Source organism: Myripristis murdjan, chromosome 15, assembly GCF_902150065.1.
Source record: "Myripristis murdjan chromosome 15, fMyrMur1.1, whole genome shotgun sequence".
Taxonomy (NCBI): domain Eukaryota; kingdom Metazoa; phylum Chordata; class Actinopteri; order Holocentriformes; family Holocentridae; genus Myripristis; species Myripristis murdjan.
The window spans coordinates 12,329,646-12,348,672 of record NC_043994.1 but is presented as its reverse complement, the minus strand read 5'-3'; the positions used below and the strand labels follow the sequence as shown (position 1 = coordinate 12,348,672).

Genomic DNA, 19,027 nt, shown 5'->3' with positions numbered 1-19,027 from the left:
AACTAATTTTCTTCCAACCACCACATTTAGGCCAGAGATGATGTGTGTGCAAGTGTGATAAGGGAGAAATCAGATGGGCATGATAAAGTTAGGCAACATGCATGAAGCACCAGATAAAGGATTCATGTGTGAGCATGTATGTGTATGTGAGATGAGAATCTGCCAGTCTATAGTTGCTTCTAGTCCATGTGTGTATGTCCACAGTGATGCATTTTGTAATTACAGAATGCATAATCTCACTGTAGGAGGTATACATGAGGTTTATCATGTGTTAAAGCCAACGGTGAGTCTTGAAGAACCTGATTTCATATCCAAACATCAGAGTGCAATATACAAAAAGGAGGGGTGGCTTGACTGGGGCACAAACCATACAGCTGGGACACCTAAGATTAGAATCTGGCCTGTGACCTTTATCACATATCCCTCCCCTCCCACCAGTCTTTCCTGTTTCTTTCTAATGCAGACAAAAAAAAATGCCCAAAGAAGAATACTGTGTGCACTTTCTCTCTCTATGAAAATACTACCAAAACCTATTGATGTTAAGCCTCTGAACCCTTACTTTCCCATAACTTTCCCTTACGTTGCTTCAAAGTTTAAAGACTCCCCCCATATTGTTTCACAGTGGCACATACATTTTGTGTGTCTGCTGGTGGCAATACTTCACTGAAGCTATCACACTTTTATTGAGTCAAAAATTCAATCCTAAGATGCCCTGGTTTTATGGGGGCACCATTACATTAAACATTAAATAACAAAGTGTCTTGTGTATTATTTTTATACACATCTCCATGTAATTCAGCAGAACGTATTTAGCATCCTTGAAAACCTTGGGATGTATACTAGAATTAAAAATAAAGTTTCAGCAATGAGACCTGTGAGACCAGCAGGACTAAATGAGTTAATAAGAATGTGTTCTTAGTCAACTTGCTTAGTAAATCTGGGTTGTATGAGTCACTTAATTTCCAAATTTTCTACCATTGTGGTGGCACAGTTGGTATTATTAACCTATTTTAATATAAAAAATGGACTAACTCTTATACTGACACACCAACTTAACATCTGTTTTCACACTGGCCAAAACCCTTCATGCCACACTACAAACATCCAGGCAAGCCATGGCAACCTGTTAAGGTGGGCTGTTGTCACCTCTGCTTTTTGTGCTCTACATGAACTCTGTGGATGCCCTGTTGCCTGCCAGTGTTGAGACTAGTAAATATGCTGATGATTTTTTTTGACTCTTCCAAACTTGCCACAGCATCCTCACCGAGCCAGATGCAGGCTGCTGTGGATTCAGTCACAGTTTGGAATGATCAATACCGCCTGGCGGCTGAAGCGCTGAAAACAAAAGACAGCATGAGGAAACCCCAGAATAGACCAGTGCCGCACTCTGTTGTTTCAAATCATCATGTGGCAGAGGAAACCGGAATCCTTTAAGAAGATTGGCTTCCAGCTCTCTTATGACATTACATGGGACGCACACAACACATGCTGAGAAGAGAATTTACTACTGGAATTTTCCATATTGGAATATTTCCACCGAATGTACTGGAATGTATCAGTGACTCATCCAGTTTCCCCCAAATGATCAGTAAAATTGATGTTATTGTTAAGAAATGCCTTAACCCTGGCCATCATGCCATACACCATAAAATAGCATTCTCTCAGGTGTGTCCTGGAATATGCATCACCTGCCTGGGCTAGCTTCACACAACATCTGATCCTGATCTAGAGAGTCCTTAGAGAAGGAATTCCTGAATCATGCAAATCACCGATAAGTCTAGGAGGGCAGATGCTGCTGGCAAGGAGTTTGGGAAGTTGTTGAAAGAGGAGTCTAACCCTCAATGCAAGAAGAAATGAATATAAACCTACCCTTTCTTCACCAGCAGTAACCATGTACATTGCATTTAAGTTTATAGAACATACTCTAAAGTTGTTCTGTCCTCATGGCTCAGCTTGCTCAAGTGTTTACCATCAGCTTGTGATGATCTGAGTTTGAATCTAGCCTGGGACTTTTGCCATGGCCCGCACCCCCCTCTGCTGCTACACACACACACACACACACACACACACACACACACACACACACACACACACACACACACAGTATTTCCAGTGTTTCTCTACAGTATAGTATCAAATAAAGAAAAACAATACTTCCTAGCTCAAAAATAATGCCTTACCAGTCTACTCTATACTTCTTACATTGGATACTGTGTATTTTTTAAAAAGTCATACTGTAAACTCCCTGGCTGCAGAAAAAAGGAACAGCACAATTTAAACTGGTAGTTGCAACTTCCCCATATGACATTTGCAGTGACGTCTGGTTATAATATGATCATATATTATCCATTCAGTCAACAATTGATTATCCAGGTACGTTAATCCGTAAAACCCAGAAAAGGTGCCTATACATTTCTGTCCTTTAGAGTCATACATCTGTTGTGTTCTGACAGTCTGGCCAGTCCCTCAGTGAGCTGTAAACCCAGACTGCTCCCTCTGAACCCCAGAGGCCCCGTCCTGGTATGAGGTGGCAGAACAGTGGGGAGAACCCTGGGGAGAACTGTGGAGGGGAACATCTCAATGTTGGCCCTCCTCCTCGGTGGAAAGCACCTAGATTAGAAGGTGGATCGAAACCAAAATCATTTCTCACAGCTTTGAGTAGAGGTGTGTGATGACTTTACCTTCATATCGATTTGTTTCATTGCTTAGTCTTGCACATTGTTTCTGGGCTAATACTGGATGAGCACTTTCAAAAATGTTCAAGTTGCATTGGGGAGTAAAAAGCAAACTGGGTTGTAAATGTGATACAAGCAAGAGTCAGAGATGATCATCTGCTGATCAAGCCTGACCTCTAGTGGCTTTGATTTAGAAACACAGATAAAGGCAGGACTGGGCTGCAACCTTAACTTGAGTGTTCAACACTCAAACATGTAACATGTTATCATCAAACTGTAAGACTGAGATTTGTGCCAGGATGGCCTTGTCATTATCTTTCCTCCAATGAACACAAACATTACATCAGTAAATTTTGACTGTAAATGAATAGCTAGTAGCCTGACTTCTGCAAATTTGGAATGATGCACAAGACTTGTATTTTCTATTTGATGTACTGGTGCAGCCAAAAAAAAAAAAAAAAAAAAAAAAAAATGAGGTCTTGAATTTGAATATTTATCTCAATGAGGATGACATAGCTTCAATGAAGTGTTGCAACCAGCAGATACAGAATACATATATGAAATTGTAGTACAATATGTTAAAATCTAAGTCTCTAAAGGGTGTAATAGGGTAAACATTAAACAGATGACAGATCAGTGTTTCCTCAGCATGAAGACAAGACTCCCTTCTGTTGATAAAGTTGCTCTCTATCTTAGCCTTTCCTTTCCTTTCAATTCCCTCTGTTTTGTTTCTTTCTTTGATGTCTATTTTTCTTTCTCTTTCTCCCCTTTTCTTTGTTTTCTTGTTGTCCTTTAGCCCTTCACTCTTGGTCTCATTTGGTTTCTCTTTCCCTCTCACAGAATGTCACCTCCCACCCCCACTTACCGTTTCCACCCTTTCCTTGGAGCTGAAACTGGAGCTGTCAAAGCACGTCGAACAAAGTTTAATTCTCACTCTGGCCGATCCCAGGGTGGGGCTCACTGGGTGTGTGTGCATCGTAATAATGCATGACTCATATCTGTGACTTTGTGTGTTGTTTATCAACTATATCAACTTCCTCGGTGTGGATGTGGGTGCATGTGGGAGTGTTTGTGTGGTGACAACGCCTGCACATACTGTAACAAACACGTTGACAAGGACTGCATTCACATGCAAGCTGCAGCTGGATTTTCTACCCAACCCGACTAAAAAAATCTTGGGCTGAACTCTTCACATGCACAAACAAATCACTCCGCACTTCCAAATGAAATGGTGTCGGTTTCGATATATACAAGAGTACAAGAAGGTTTCAGGTGGTTATGTGAGACTGTTAGAACTTTGTAGTTTTTACAGAGCTTGACTCCTTTACCTCTCCCTTCCCCCTTCTTTCTTTAAAATGTGCACAAGATCCTTGCATTTTACAACTCAGTCTCAAAATAACTTTGTCAAAAAAGACACTCTTTATTGCATACAAAATACACAAACTGCCAAAAACAACCAAGTCTCACAACAGCAGAAAAAAACAGCAGAAAAAAAACACTTGGGTGATCTAGAAATGGATGAATGTTAATAAGACATTATCTACTATACCCAAACTGTCACTAATGATGACTGAAACTGGTTCATCCTCAATCAAAACTCTATTTATACTGGTAAAATGCCGTTTTAACATCATGTCAAAAGATAATGAATGCAGATTCTGTCTGCTTACACTACAAAGAAATCTCTCTTCAGACAGAGCTATACTTCAGGGCAGATAAAAATAGCCACGTTTTTACACTTATGTAGAAAAACAGACTTTGTCTTATAATCTAGGATTAGTAAGCATATTTCTTTATAGCCTTTTTTAATTTTAATCATAAAGTCACAAATGATCTTTCAATGAAATGTTCAAATTTAAATTCCATTTCCAGATTGATTGAAACTTGATTGATGACACCCTCTGGGATTTAGCACGTGTGTGTGCGATTTGAGAGTCTTGAGAGGGTATTCAAGAATTCAACAATACAACATCGAAAGAAGTTAAGGCACATTTTTCACACAGTATATCATGATGATTGTACACATCTTGGTCTCATCAAGCCAGTCAATGTTTGCCTGGAGACCTTAGAAAACCGAATGGTTTTATGGGGAAAAAAAGGAAATAACCATCTTCAATTATCTGAACATAAAGCAGATCTACTCTGAGTGCTTTCTCTGAGGTGACCCTCTGAGGTGTCTCCCTGCTTTGGGGTAACCAAAATCCAGCATTTGGAATAGACAAAATATCCCTCTTACTTTGCACTGTTCCCTTTAAAAGCAAACTTGTGACTTCATTGACAAAGGTGAGCTGGGTTTCTTTAAAATAGATTCAAATACAAGATTTTTGAGGATTTCTTGAACTGATGTGTTTCCCATCCCAGCCACATGTTCTAGACCAGGAGGTCCCTTATCAAAACACACACAAAAATGACTTTTCTGATCATAGGTCTCACTCTCTCCACCATTATCCCCCAAACTACAGGTAATCCTGTACTAAATTATACATCATAAATCTCAAACAGGGGGTCTCTGGAACACGATGTTGTCAAATGATGGACCATGGACAAATGTGAACCTATGTATGGGTCCTTGATGAGAAAAAAAAATTGGATAGCGAGAGAAACTCCAGTTTTCTCATAATGCTTGAGACAGATTAACTGTGATGCACTTCTGAAGAAGAAAAAGAAAAAGAAAAAGAAATGAAAAAAATCTATCTTAAAGTGATGGAGAAGCAACAAGAATAGACATTCAGAATATTCAATAGTGTTCTTCCTCACTATCAGCTCAAACATCACACCACATTATTTACCCATTAAGTCTATTGTTACTAGTGTTCAAAACAAATACAGAGACAACACAATATACTCCCACACGTATACCCTTTGGTAGAGAACAATTATGAATACAATATTCTGAAACAGCAGTTGGAGTGATTAAAAAATGTCCAAAAATGTCCAAATACAACAATTAAAGTACATGTATGCTTTTCTTGTGTATCTATTACATTCAGCTTGTGAATTCATCCCTTTCTCTCGGTCTTACCTATAGTAACATACAGAATAAAATATGCATTTAGGATACACGCGGGAGTTGAGAAAAGCTAAATTATCACACATGGGATAAAATCAAACAATCCATTATGATTAATAATCCCACTTGCATCTTTGTGCAAAAATCTCTGGAAAGGTCTAAGAAGTCAGATCCAAGAGCTTACAAGAGCCTGAAAGCGAAATCAGCTTGCGGCTATGCTATATACAATGACATCCCCTATGTTAAGTGCACTTGGGTGATCTTGCATTGACTGTTAAAGGTAAAACATACATATAAAATGTGGAATATGTGTAATGCAATGATAAAATGTGAAAAAATACTACGGTAGAAACCATAATTTATGCGGGGCAGGGGGGTGACTTAATTATCAACATGGAGGTCTTTATGTTAAACTGACACAGCACTCAATCACAGTCCAGTTCCACTAAGCGTCATCCCTCACTTCTAACTTTGCTCTTGGATATACGGGAGCACTTTTCCACTGGTGAACCGCGTTAAACTGAACTGAGCCACCATTACCCGCTGGATCTTTGGTGAAGTGAGATAATGCAAAGAGGAATGTTCAGCAGACAGTGCAGCACACATCCAGCTCACAGTGAAAAGTGGAAGAGACTGTAATTGACTAGGCGGTCAGGCTGTTTCTCTAAGCAGAGGAATAGATGTATTTGGTCTTGGCCATGCCGGTCAGCTCATCCTCATAGCGGGGCAGGCAGCAGAACAGGATGGCACAGCCGATGGTGAGGATGGTGGCGCCCCAGGCGAAGCCGTATGCCCAGGTGTAGTCGTAGTGCCCCTCATAGATCAGCTCGTTGAACTTGACCGGGTAGATGATCAGAGCGATGAACTGGAGAATCACTGCATGGAGAGAGGGAGAGAGAGAGAGACGTGAGGAGGAGGACGGAGGTGAGACACAAACAGCAGCATTATCGTGAGGAGTCGGGACGCACAGACACACCTCGCTCACACAGAGGAGTGAGCGAGGTGTAAGAGGTCAGGGAAAAGAGGCGAGGCTGACACAACAGTGAGAAAAGCACAGAGAGCGTCGAAATAACAGAGAACCAGAGGGCAAGAGAGACGGCCAGATGAGTCCCAAAGGATATACCTGAATCTTCAACTTCTACATAAGCAGTTTAATTTCAATCTGATGCCAACTCAGGCAAACGGATTTCTCCATAACACTCGGAATTCACTTTTTCATAATATTTGAGGAAAAGAATACTTCAGCATTTTGGGCAAAATATCCTTCCTTTACGCTGAAGGTGTAGGAAAAACCAGCACAAATTAACTTCTCCTCTTTTTTCTAAATTCCAAGATGTGTATTTCAAATTCACAATACACTGTGTAATAAATCAGCTTCGGAGTTGCTGTAAGGAATATTTTTTTTTCACTTTGACTAAGCTGGGCTAATGATTCCCATAGACTAAGTATTTATGCCAAGGTAACACAAAATGCTACCCATAGGAGCTGAACCACTGGACGCACAGAGGTGAAAATATTGGTATTGAACATCTCGTCTCGTCTGGATAAGTCAGAAAAGGGTATTTTGCCCAAAATGTATACTGTATTGGCTATAATGTATTGGGCAGGTGATGAGAAATAAACAGATAAGCATAGAGAGGCAGGAAGTCAGTCACCCAGACTGATGAAATGGAAAAAAGAGAAAAAACAGACGTACGGCCAAACACACAACCGGTCCAACAAACAGCCAACACTGGTGCTAAAGAGGAGAGCGTGGGAGATACTTTCACATGACGGTGTGATAATTATGTCAACAAATCAACATCTGTGACACCTAGGTGAGTCAGGATTCACTGCTAAGATTCAAATTACTACTGTAAGCATTTCCAGACAATGGCGCTCCTCCCTTAAAGCCAAATGATTCATTTCTCTGAGTTAGTGAGTGACAGATGATTTGTCCCTTTACCCCTGCGGAAAAGGTAGGGCAAACAGGTTAGGATGTGCTCCTTTATTCCTACACAAACCACCAGCTAAGTGCGAGATTTTACTGCGTGCAATTCATTCCTATTTGATCTCTCCCAAAACACCTACACAGTTTTGGGATACCAGACAACTCCAGAGTTTTTGACATGCAAGGCAGAGAGTATGCCACTCTCTCTCTCTCACACTTGGAAGGAGTTAATTATGAGCATATGATATTTTGGAGACACTGCGGGGAGAGTCAGGCTTTCAGTAAGCCTCAAAGTATACTTTAAAGTTCAAAATGATCCCTTAACTTGGAGGATAATTCTCCATATCATCCCATCCACATATTGAACAGGAAATTCCTAGATTAGGATGTCTTCGTCTATTCTTTATTATATTATTAAAGCACTTCAGTAACAACAGACGAAAGTGTTTCAGTATCTAGTACGTATAAATTGATACAATCACAGATCCCTCAGCAACCCTCTGTCCCAGCCATGAAAGACAAACAGCAGCTACACAACTTTCAAAGCGGCAACATGGTGGCAACAGTGGATTTTTGGTTGCACACGCATGAAAACTCCCCACTTCACAGTTTTTGTGGTCCTGGTGGCCAGAATCTATCTATCTATTTTTGAAGAACCAAAAAATTGTGATAAGTTGAAAGGTTGAGCATCAAGTACTGAGTCATCTTCTATCATTGTTCTGGTCTAAGCCTCCAACCTTTAAACTGTGCATCAACATCCTGTTCTTAAACTGGAAATGTGTCACCTTACAGGAGAATCAAGGAATTTGAAAAACAATGCATCACTGGAATGCTGTTTTCTCGAGACTTTAAACATCTTAAAAAGACAAGACAAAATGTTGAAACTGCCAACTGCATTTGTGAAGTGACAGTTTTCTCTCTGGAGAGTTACTTCATTGTACCAATCTAAAGAGGAGCAATAAGTCGCTCTTTATTGGGTTATTGCAACACTTTTAAGAAAATGGGACAACTCACAGGATAGCATTGCACCCTCAAATGTGGGGAGTTGTCAGGATTTCTGAATTACAGGCAATTTTCAGATGCAGTAGCACTCTAAGCAGTGATGAATCAGCACAAAATGGCCACCAATTTACCTCAATAATGCAAAAAAGTGCAAAACAGTGATCTCATATGAATGATATGATTCACAGGTCAAACCAGTGTTATTTTTAATAGTGTTGTGCTGCTAAACTGCAACAAGACTGGGCTCAGGACTATTACAGAAGGCTAAGGGGAGTAATAATCTCATTATGTAAATTAATAATTTTTCCTAATCTTTCCTTATTGTCAGAGATTCAGCCTGGCATTTGAGTCATATTGTGCCTCTTGCGGGGGGCCAAGTGCCACATTTTTCGGTAGGTACAGCAGCGTGAAGGAACTGCAACCTAAATTTATTCCCCACCAGCGCATTCGGGGCAGACATGTGGACAATGGCTTTGAATTACGGCCAGGCCTTTTACCTGTTAACTTGGCAGGCAAAAGATGTGGGAGGGATCCTGTGTGTGTTTGTGTGAGAGTGTGTGTGTGTGTGTACGTCTGGCTCTGTCCTATGATCTCACACACACAGTGGGGGTGAGTCAGTCAGATAGGCAGACTAAATGTTCGGCTGTTCCCATGGTAACGTCATACCACAACCCCACCCTCCTCCTTCTCCTCCCCGCCCCTCCCCTGACAAACATCCAGCTCACTCTCTCTTCTCACTATTTCACTCTCTCTCTCTCTTTCTCTTTCCTTCCCTTTCACAACTATTCTTTCCCCTCTACTTTTTTCTTCAGAATTACTCACTCCCTCTCTCCCTCCTGTTCCTGCTCCAACCCTTCTGAGGAAAGAATAACCCTCCCCACACACATTCACTCCTCTCCAGATTTGAGAGTCAAACTTCGCACTGCCTCACAGTCTGTCTTCCACCTCCCTCCCTCCAAAACTCAAACACTGAAGTGTGATGTGGAGTAATGCGGTGAGGACCGGTCAGTGTCTTTTAAAGTCTTCTTTTGTTGAATTCAATCGCAATTTGCATGTTTTAACAGCCGAGCTGTGATCAGCATGATACAAAACTACCTTCCACACATTATCCCATGAAGTCAGAATATGGAAGACAGTTTTTTTTTCTCCAAAATCTGTTGGATTATGCTCTGAGTACTAGTTAAGTCACTCTGCAAATTATGCACAGTGTGAGCATAAACGTGATATTGTGAAATATTATTGCAGTGAGGACCAGAGGGGCTGTTCTCTGTGGGATAAACTGTGAAGAGTGTTTTATCTGAAACTCCTGGACGAGCCAGTTTTGTCATCTGAAGCCCCAATAAAGCTACAGCAGAGTCATTTTGAATGTCATACTACACTATGCTCGAAAATCCTCAAAATTTACTGGTCTCATTTCATTCTTATCAAATGTACAACCTGGGTTTTCATGGCTTGCTTGGGCCTGCACTTAGAATAGAATAGAATAGAAATAGAATAGAAAAATGCTTTATTGTCTACCTGTTGCGTGCAGAAGGCAGAAATTTGTCTTCGACTTGCATATATTAAAAACACATTTACATAAACATGCTAAGTACATCACAAGACACATGTCACCCTTTCACACTTTATGTTCTCTTGTTGTCAAGTCCTCACTGGTCTGTTCCAAAGACTTCTAATAAACTTAAAGTGAGGTGTTTGAGCACATAGAAACGGCAGTAGGAATTTGTGAGTGTGAGTGTGTGAGTGTGTCTTACCAACGATGAACAGCAGTAGGCCAATCAAAGGCAGCAGAGTCACGTTGATCGTGCAACACAGAGCCACGCAGGAGATAATGAAGGCCACGATGAGGATGAGAAGGCCGATGATCATCAGAGCAGCCACTGCCTGGGCCCAAGCTGGAGTAACACACACAAAAAACACTCATTAGTTACTCGCTAATTTACACACACACACACACACACACACACACGCACTTTCCTATCTTCATCTACTTCTATCACAGCTGCAAGCAAACAAGGTCTTTTAAACCATTCTGCTTATGGTAAAATGACAGTGGCTTCCAACTATACAAGATGTCTTTTGTTATCTGGGGAGCCTGAGGCCTGATATCAGTTTTGTTTAATTAGTGCTGTAGCTTAATCAGAATGTCTATCTTGTTTTGGCACCATTTTGTAATAAAGATGACTTTGGAAGTCTGGAAACAGGTGACTGATCGATGGGTCCAGTGTTTCTAGATGGCCCTCGGTAACTGTTTCAGTGCTGATGGTGACTTTCCAGTCACTTTGCAGCAGAGCTCAGAGGACAGACAAACACATTCCAAAAGATTAGCAAGTTGAATACTGATAGAGAGACAGAGACAGAGGCACACTAAGTGAGAGAGAGAGAGAGAGAGAAAGATGGGCTCGGTGCCTGCAGTGGCACTTGCAGCAACACTCTCACCACACCCTGAGCAACACACACTCACTCCGTTTCTCTCTTTCTGCGTCCGTAATTATAAGGAGCCTTTAGCACCAACATATCATTCCACTTCCAAAGTCTAGAATAGGAAAGTGCTGTTTTAGATGCTTGGTCTGAGAACTGCCAGGAATGCGTTATGGTATGAAAAACTCTTCATTCCTTTAAAAAAAAAAAAAAAAACATGTTTCAGTGCAAAAGTTGCTGTTGTATGAAGGGAAACAATAAACTCTTATTCTGCTGATGGTGGAACACTTCATATCTGCAAAAAAGAAAAAAAAAAAAAAAAAACACAATTTCTGATCGATACACCCCCTGTGGAATCACAAAACCAGCCTGAACCCTCAGCATACAGAGTCACAGCAGGTCATATTTTAAAGACATGCCATAACATGCATCTCTTCAGAATTATGAACACATGATGAAAATTATGCAAATCCTAACACTGTCTCTATGGCAGGCCTGCAGATGCAGGTTTGGTAAGTCAAAGCTACTGTGTGGATGTCAGCGCTCACTGGTAACACATCATTTACTGTTACTGGAACACACAGAGATCACCCTACGCCCTAAATTATTCATATCTATGTGTTTGTGTGTTTGTGAGTGTGCGTGTGTGTCTGTGATCAGGTCGTGTCCTGCTCGCCCAAGCCTCAGGCATATGTCGTGTTCCCACATGCCATACATTTGCGCACACACAAATACAGAAGATCCACAAATGCACACCTGACTGGTTTAGCTGGTTCAATACTGTGGTAACTGCAGTAACAATAAAGCTTACTGGCAAACAAAACTCTGCTCTGTATTCTGCTGTTTGTACCAATGATTCGTAAATATTACAAACTCACATGTTAATGCGGATTTACAGTATTCATGTGGGGATTCATGAGAAAAGGGATCTGATCAAACACTGCTCTATCAAAATGGAAACAACTTGTGTAACAAACTTGATTTTGAGTCACTGAAACAATGAGGTAATTCTGTTTCAAAACCATTTCGTATGCATGCTGAGGATGAAGGAAATAAAATCTACTTGAATAAACCAGTCATACCCTATGATTCTAACCAAAATCAAATATCACAAATACACAATAACATCAAGAGTGGTGAAGACGTCAGGGTAGTGAACAAGCAAGCGTCTCCCATCACTGAACAATTCGCACACTTGCAAAGCTGCCGCCTCCAAAACCGTTTATCTCTGTTTATGTTTTGTCTTCCAAGTTTGATTTTCTGAGAAGACTTGGAAGACATTCAGAATTTCCCAGTAGCACTAATGCTGCATATCAGTTATGATTAAAAATTAAAATTCACCAAGAGGCTCGATTCAGATTGCCACTAAAATCAGCTGTTCCTTGTGCCAAGAGCTGTCTGTCCACCAAATTTTGACCAAAACTGTTGGTCACTCTTTCATTATATTTTGCAAACAAACCAGATGCAGATGGGAAGAAATAATGACCTCCTTCCAGCTTCATTGTTTGCTTGTATGTTAAGTTACCTAGTCATTTTTGTAAAACTTCATTGTCATTGTCAGTTATGCAAACTTATGCAGGATTATGCCTGTTTACCATATAAAAATCCTGTCTTGTGAATACTTCAGCCTGAGAAAGAGAATCCCAAATGCTGCCCCATGTCAATGTAATGTAAAATGTAATGTAAAATGGCTGCCTTTAACTATATCCAACACTTTCTGTGTGCGCTTTGAATTGTTCTTTTATTGTATGTTTCAATATTTGTTGAAATGGCTGCTGACAGACTTTACAGCTGCAGCTAAAGTAATAAAAAAAAATGATCTCTCGATAGTTTACATATACTTTGCATCACAGTCTAGCTCTTTGCGGCTTTGTGAAGCGAGGATAGCTCAACATCTGCAGTTCCGACTTATATAATTTCACCCATGTTAAGAACAGAACAAACTCAAGCAGACAATATGGATGACCAGGGGATTCCCTTTTGCTTCATAATTCATACATGGGCTGGTAAATAAAAGTAGTTAGAGCTCCATCAAAATAACTGATATGTTAACTGTTCCCCAGATTGCTGCAATTAAATTTACTGAAGAGCCCGCAGCAAAATGTACGCTGCAGTTCAGCACGGTTGCATGTGTACTTGCACATGTGAGCCTACTTGAGATTGGAGTGGTGGAATGTACTGTGTATGCCTTGTGAACATGCCTATGTGTGTGTGGGGGTGTGTGTCAGATAGCTGAATTGCTGGAACTGCCTGTCCCTGTCACTCTCGGTTCATGCCATCCAGCTGTTTACCATCTGTTTTCCTTTAGTGATCGCAGCCACTAAAGACATTAAACGATACTTCCTGCCTTAATCTCCCTGCAACCACACACAGGAACACACAGCTTCATCGAGAGGCCTTTCACCGATATAAACTTCAACAACACACACACACTCCCACACATATATGAAGAAAAGACGCAACCTAAACCCTAGGTCATGACAGGCGTATTTCTTCTTCTGTTCATCTCAGTCCTGAACTCAAGGATTTATCCACCCACCCGGTGTAAAACGCTGCCTGAACTGTGTTTTAACTCACAGAGTACACTCTTCTGGTATTTATCTATTCATATTTTGTGAAAAACTTCTAATCCTCCCTTGATACTTTCCTACCAGTCAACTGGAATTTAACTGTAGGAGTGCTAGTAGGTGACTGTTGACAGTTTTTTGGTTCATAATATGTATTTATGCATTATTCACACACTGCAAATCATACACTAAGCCTCGTTTATGTTCTTTTTGTACGTTTCATCACCGACATGTTCATGCAAAGATGAAAATGTGTTTAGACATGTGAGTTGCTGTTCCTGGGAATAAGCTGGATCTTGAATTCCTGTCTGTAAATTGCGTAGCTGTGTTTGGTCTGACGCCAGTATTCATCCCAGCCCACAATCACACACATGGACTGTACTAGTCATCTTTGTTTGCTTGTTTTTCCAAGTGTGCTGTTCACCAGGACATCCCCGATACTATTTAGGGCAGAGCCATGAAAAGACAATGCTCAGTGGGGACACAGGACAAAAATTCATCCATGACCAAGACCAAGAGGGGCTTTGGTGTTGGAAGACACACAGGATAGTGCAGTTCCCTGACTGAATCTTATCTTGTATCTTCTATTGAATGACTGAAGTCCTGCCAAGCTAAAACAAACTGTTTTCCAAGGACAACATGGTCAATAACACAAGTTACAAAGAATAAAACCACATTTAACACCCAATAACAACTTCTCGAAGTGTTTTAAATACTTTTAAAGACCTAATCTAAGGCACTGCCATGCCCACAGCCTAACTGAAAGGAACTAAAGACAAACATTTCTCTGTGTTTGACCCCCTGTAGTCTGACAAAATGGATGACGCCAGTCCCTTGGACCGCTGCTGTTACGGTGCCAAGGTGAAGTGAGACAAAGTGTGAGGAGAATGTCAGGACGTGCAAAAACTCCACAATAATGATACAGCGTCCCATTTAACCATAAGATGACCAATCACAAAGGCATCTAGGATTGCACATGAAGAACAGAAAACAAACACGAACAAAAGGATAAAGGAATACCCAAAGATTAACTCTAAAAACAATGACAGTCATTTCAATATCAGAGTGACGACTTCACTGTGTAATAGTCTGTAGTGTATGTGTTATTTAGATTATAGTGAATGGCTGAACAAGGTAGGAAATGAGGCCGTCAGCACTGACAAATAAGTTTATTACACTTTTTTTAAATACACAGCAGCAAAGGTCTGTTGATTAATCTGACAAGACCTCAATCAACAGTACTGATACAAATATTGTGGCCTCTGATATATATAGATATATAGATATGTATGTGTGTGTGTGTGTGTGTGTGTGTGTGTGTGTGTATGCGTGTGTGTGTGTGTGTGTGTGTGTGTGTGTGTGTTTTAGACGATGGAGATGTCTAGTCCCACGTAAACTGGTCAAAATAATGTATAATGATAAGAAGAAGTTTAAGAATAGCTGAATTTTTTTAGGGATGGTTTAGGATTCTTGATTCTTTGCAAGCACATTCGATTCAAGTGTTGAGGGCTGCCATATGAACCTGTCTACCATATAGAAGACTTCCTGATAACTGCAACAATACTGTTGTTGTTGGTGGCAGAGGGAGTGGAGCAACACAATGCCTCCCCTTGAGGGCCCTACCTGACTAATTCAATTCAGAGAGAGAGGGGTGGGGGGGGGGGGACTCTGACAACAGAGGAAGAGATACCTACATTATTTCACCACATGTCTAGTAGAGGAAATCTCATTAACAGTTCTCTATAAATAGCCATATCAGTGTTAACATGTCTGACAGATATAGGGAGCATGTTGAAGTATGCTCTTCATGCCTTTTATTGCGTAAGTACAATAAGCATTTTAAATCAAAACCTGCCTCAGGTGTATTCGCCCTGGGAAAGTTTTAAAACTTCCTTACAGTTTGCACCAAACAGATTGCTTCACGCAAGAACAGAGCAATGTGACTAGAATCACCTAATCATTTGTTTTGTTAAACTTTAAAGCCTGAATCCCCTGATCAAGAACAAATAGTGGTGGCCCCACATGTAAGCATAGGGCTCAGATGCTTATTAGTAGTTCTAGTAATATTAGTTGTAGCAGTGGGGATAGTACCTGAAGTAACAGTGGTGGTAGTAGTTGTAGTAGTCGTACTTGTAGAAGTAGCAGCAGCAGTACTGTAATGGTAGTAGTTGTGGTTATGTAATGATACTGTTAGTATTTTATTTAGTTGTTTTCTTGTTTGTTTTCTTTTCTTTTTTCCCCAGGGTAAGTGCACATTAATCAACATTTAAAGTAAATGCACATGTGCCAAAGTTAGCCAAGGTTGTCTAAAATACAGATCATAAAAGATTAGTATTAGTATTAACAGTAAAAGCAGGGCTAATAGTAATAGTAATAGTAATAGTAATAGTAACAGCAGAGGAGGTGGTGAGTCTATAACTAATCAGGACTTGTAGCAACTTCAAATGGAATAGGCTAGGAACACAGTGTCTGTTTCATACCATTTCATCAAGCCTATTACTAAATCATCATGATCATATGGCCTTGAAAAATACATTAAAAGAAACATCTCGTATGTTGAGCTGTAGCCTATCTCCGCTATTAACACATGATGTGATTTCATTCCACCATAATGGGATTGGCAGTGCGCCTCAGCAGAGACCGATAAATATTAGAGTGTTCTCTAGTTTTTGGACGAGGACAGAATCAATTATTTAAAGAGATAATTATCCCGGCATGAAATAATGACAGTTAACTTTAAGAAGTGAGTAGGCCTATGCAATATTTACACTCCAGCAGCGTGAAACTTTCTCTGCTGTAGGTTTTGCCTGGGTTGGACAGTGATAAAGGAGAGTTTATCGGAGTGGAGACCAAAGTTCAGTCTGTCTGACTGGGCAAACCCGCCTGTTCCCTCAGCCCGCAGTAATGGTAGACAGGCCCATGTTAAGTCAGCGGGTAAATATCATAAAATGGTAAATGTTAAATTTTACACCACAGAAAAACACCTATAGCTATCAAGTCGTGTAATGCTCTGTTTGATCAAGAAAACGTCCGGATACCGGCAGGTACGTTGTGCGCAGCCTGTTCCGGTCCGGTATAGGCTGTAGGAACAAACAATGGTACACGAAGCCCCGCAGGCTGGCTGAGTCCTTGATGGGCTACTTACGGTTCTCCATAAGCGACTTGCAGTCCCAGTTGTCGTTCCTGCCTCGGCAGTGCTGCCACATACTGGCGTAGTGCGACTTGGCGTCCTCGTCCTCTACCCATCCCGAGGTAGCGGCGATGGCGATAATGTCAAAAATAATGGCGAAGAGCAAGAGCAGGGGCACGATCCACCTGCAGCGAGGGTAGGCGATCCCACAGCGAAACATGACCGACGATATGAGCGGCTGGCAACAGAGAGAGAGGTGGAAGCGGCGGCGGCCAAGCGGTGTAGTCCGTCCGGTTACAGTCTGTGCGTATTTTGCACAAAGCGGTTGTGTGCGTTTCTGCCGTGTAGCGCCTTTCAGCTGTCGAATATAGCAAGAAGCGCCCCACCCAAGTGTGTAATGCAGTCGAGTCGAAAGTAACCAGTAACCTGTTTGGGAACCTGTAGGGCAGGGCTTGTCGAGAGGATGAGGCTGGCCCAGCGCCGTCGGCTGAGAGTCCAACAGGCAGGCAGTATCAAGCCCAGCCCAGCGGCTGTGTCATGTTACACTGAGCCGCTCCCCGGAGCTGCCTGCGTGCCCGCCGCAACCCAACTTAGAATACTGCTGACATTTGTAAAGTTTTGTTTGTTTGTTTGTTTCCTTTCCTGGTGTGAGTATGGCAAGAGGTTTGAGCTCTCTCTCTCTCTCTCTCTCTCTCTCTCTCTCTCTCTCTCTCTCTCTCTCTCTCTCTCAAATTATCTGCTTAAATTTCGTGGTGGTCCTTAGTTTCTGGTGTGTCTTGAATCATACTCATTCTCATTTTTACGAGGATAAGCGTTTTGGGAAATGAATGAAGTATCTAGGACTCTCCTGCGGTCTTCCTGGCTGTTTGAACCAGTCCGCCACCTTGTGACACCATGATGCACTGCAGACCTCTCTCAATTCAATTCAGTTCTATTCAGCTCAATTCAATTCAATTCAATTCAATTCAATTCAATTCTGTTCAGTTCAAGTGGCTTTATTGTCATGGGTGTATACAATTTTGCCAAAGCATATCAGCACAAACTATTCCATCATAATAATCATAAATAAACAAACAAAATAATAATAGTAACAATACAAAAGGACATGGAGAACATTGGGGTTTATTGAAGGTAGTGTTCTCTCTCTCTCTCTCTCTCTCTCTCACACACACACACACACACACACACACACACACACAGAGAGAGAGAGAGATGGTCAATAGAACATAATTGTGCCATTAGAGAGAATACACTGGGGTAAATTGTGCCATGATAACTGAAGTAAAACAGATCATTTTAATCTCACAAATGATAATACTATATAAAAGCAAAACAAATTCAGTACAAAATTATTTAATTAACACTTATTTATTTTAACAAGATCACAGGCCACTTTTCTATAACAAGGCCGAGCGCCACATGAAAACATACCCAGAACAAAATAAAAATTCCAAAATGAGCACCTGCAACATCTTCATCTGATTCTGAATAGTTTTAGTGATCAAAGGTAAAAAGACAATATACAACAATAAAATACAATAAAGTAATATAGTATATAATCACATGTTGTGCCACTGGCACAACTACCCCAGGCCCTTTGGCACAAATTACCCCAAGCCCACCATTTGAAAAAAATGCATCCCCCAGCTGTTTTGAGCTAACATCATGCTAACTGTATAGACTCATGGTGTAGCTTACTAAAGTACTGAAACCTGTGTGAACTGTTTTCATAACAGCTGAAATTTCAGAGAGGGTCAAATACAGCTTCAACGCAAATGAATTCACTTTCATAATATCACATCCAGTTTTTCCAGTTTGTTGGAATTCAGTTCCAAACTAGGCTAATAAATTCGATCTCAAATTATGATATTCAGATTTAGTTTTTCAATGCAGTTATTCAAGTTAAACAACACAAAATAACTGTGATTCATATTAGTTTTTTTAATGCAGTTATTGAAGTCGAGTTATTCAGATCCACATAGAAAAGATTCAAATTCAGTTTCTAGTGACACATATTTCTGCCCACACTGGCCCACCAGTTGGTTCATCTTGCCTATCGTCTGTCCATCCTGAAACCTTTCTCTAAATAAACAGTAGAGGGCAGTATCAGACTGACATCATCAAATATGATTAATATCGTGCTGCGTTCAGGCACGGTCAGAAATTCACGGTTGATAGGTTGTAACCCCTGCGCATTTGGATTTTAACATCAACAATGTCAGCTTTCCAGGGAGCTGATCTGAAATGAAGGACACTGTTTTGAAATATGGGACAATTCGTAAAATGTGTAAT

At 40.8% G+C, this 19,027-nt stretch overlaps 1 protein-coding gene across 2 annotated transcripts; it reads right to left on the bottom strand.

Annotated features, from left to right (window-relative positions):
• Positions 1–4,079: 4,079 nt before the first annotated feature.
• perp (p53 apoptosis effector related to pmp22) lies at positions 4,080–17,138 on the bottom strand. Of its 2 annotated transcripts, XM_030070960.1 has the most exons (4): positions 16,755–17,138; positions 14,608–14,611; positions 10,372–10,512; positions 4,080–6,561 (listed from the first exon to the last, which is right to left on the bottom strand). In XM_030070960.1, exons 1-4 carry the CDS (start codon positions 16,953–16,955, stop codon positions 6,350–6,352), a joined length of 558 nt encoding a protein of 185 aa, XP_029926820.1. In that variant the 5' UTR covers positions 16,956–17,138; the 3' UTR covers positions 4,080–6,349. The 2 variants fall into 2 exon arrangements, with proteins under 2 accessions (XP_029926820.1, XP_029926819.1); XM_030070959.1 differs by lacking the exon at positions 14,608–14,611 and having other exon boundaries at positions 16,751–17,135.
• Positions 17,139–19,027: the final 1,889 nt, after the last annotated feature.

Bases quoted from the DNA above. Each gene is read 5' to 3' on its own strand.
- perp (XM_030070960.1), bottom strand. From the start codon at position 16,955: ATGTTTCGCTGTGGGATCGCCTACCCTCGCTGCAGGTGGATCGTGCCC. The intron at 6,562-10,371 runs GTAAGACACACT...CTCTCCATGCAG, and splicing joins CCTACTGCTGTTCATCGTTG to TGATTCTCCAGTTCATCGCT.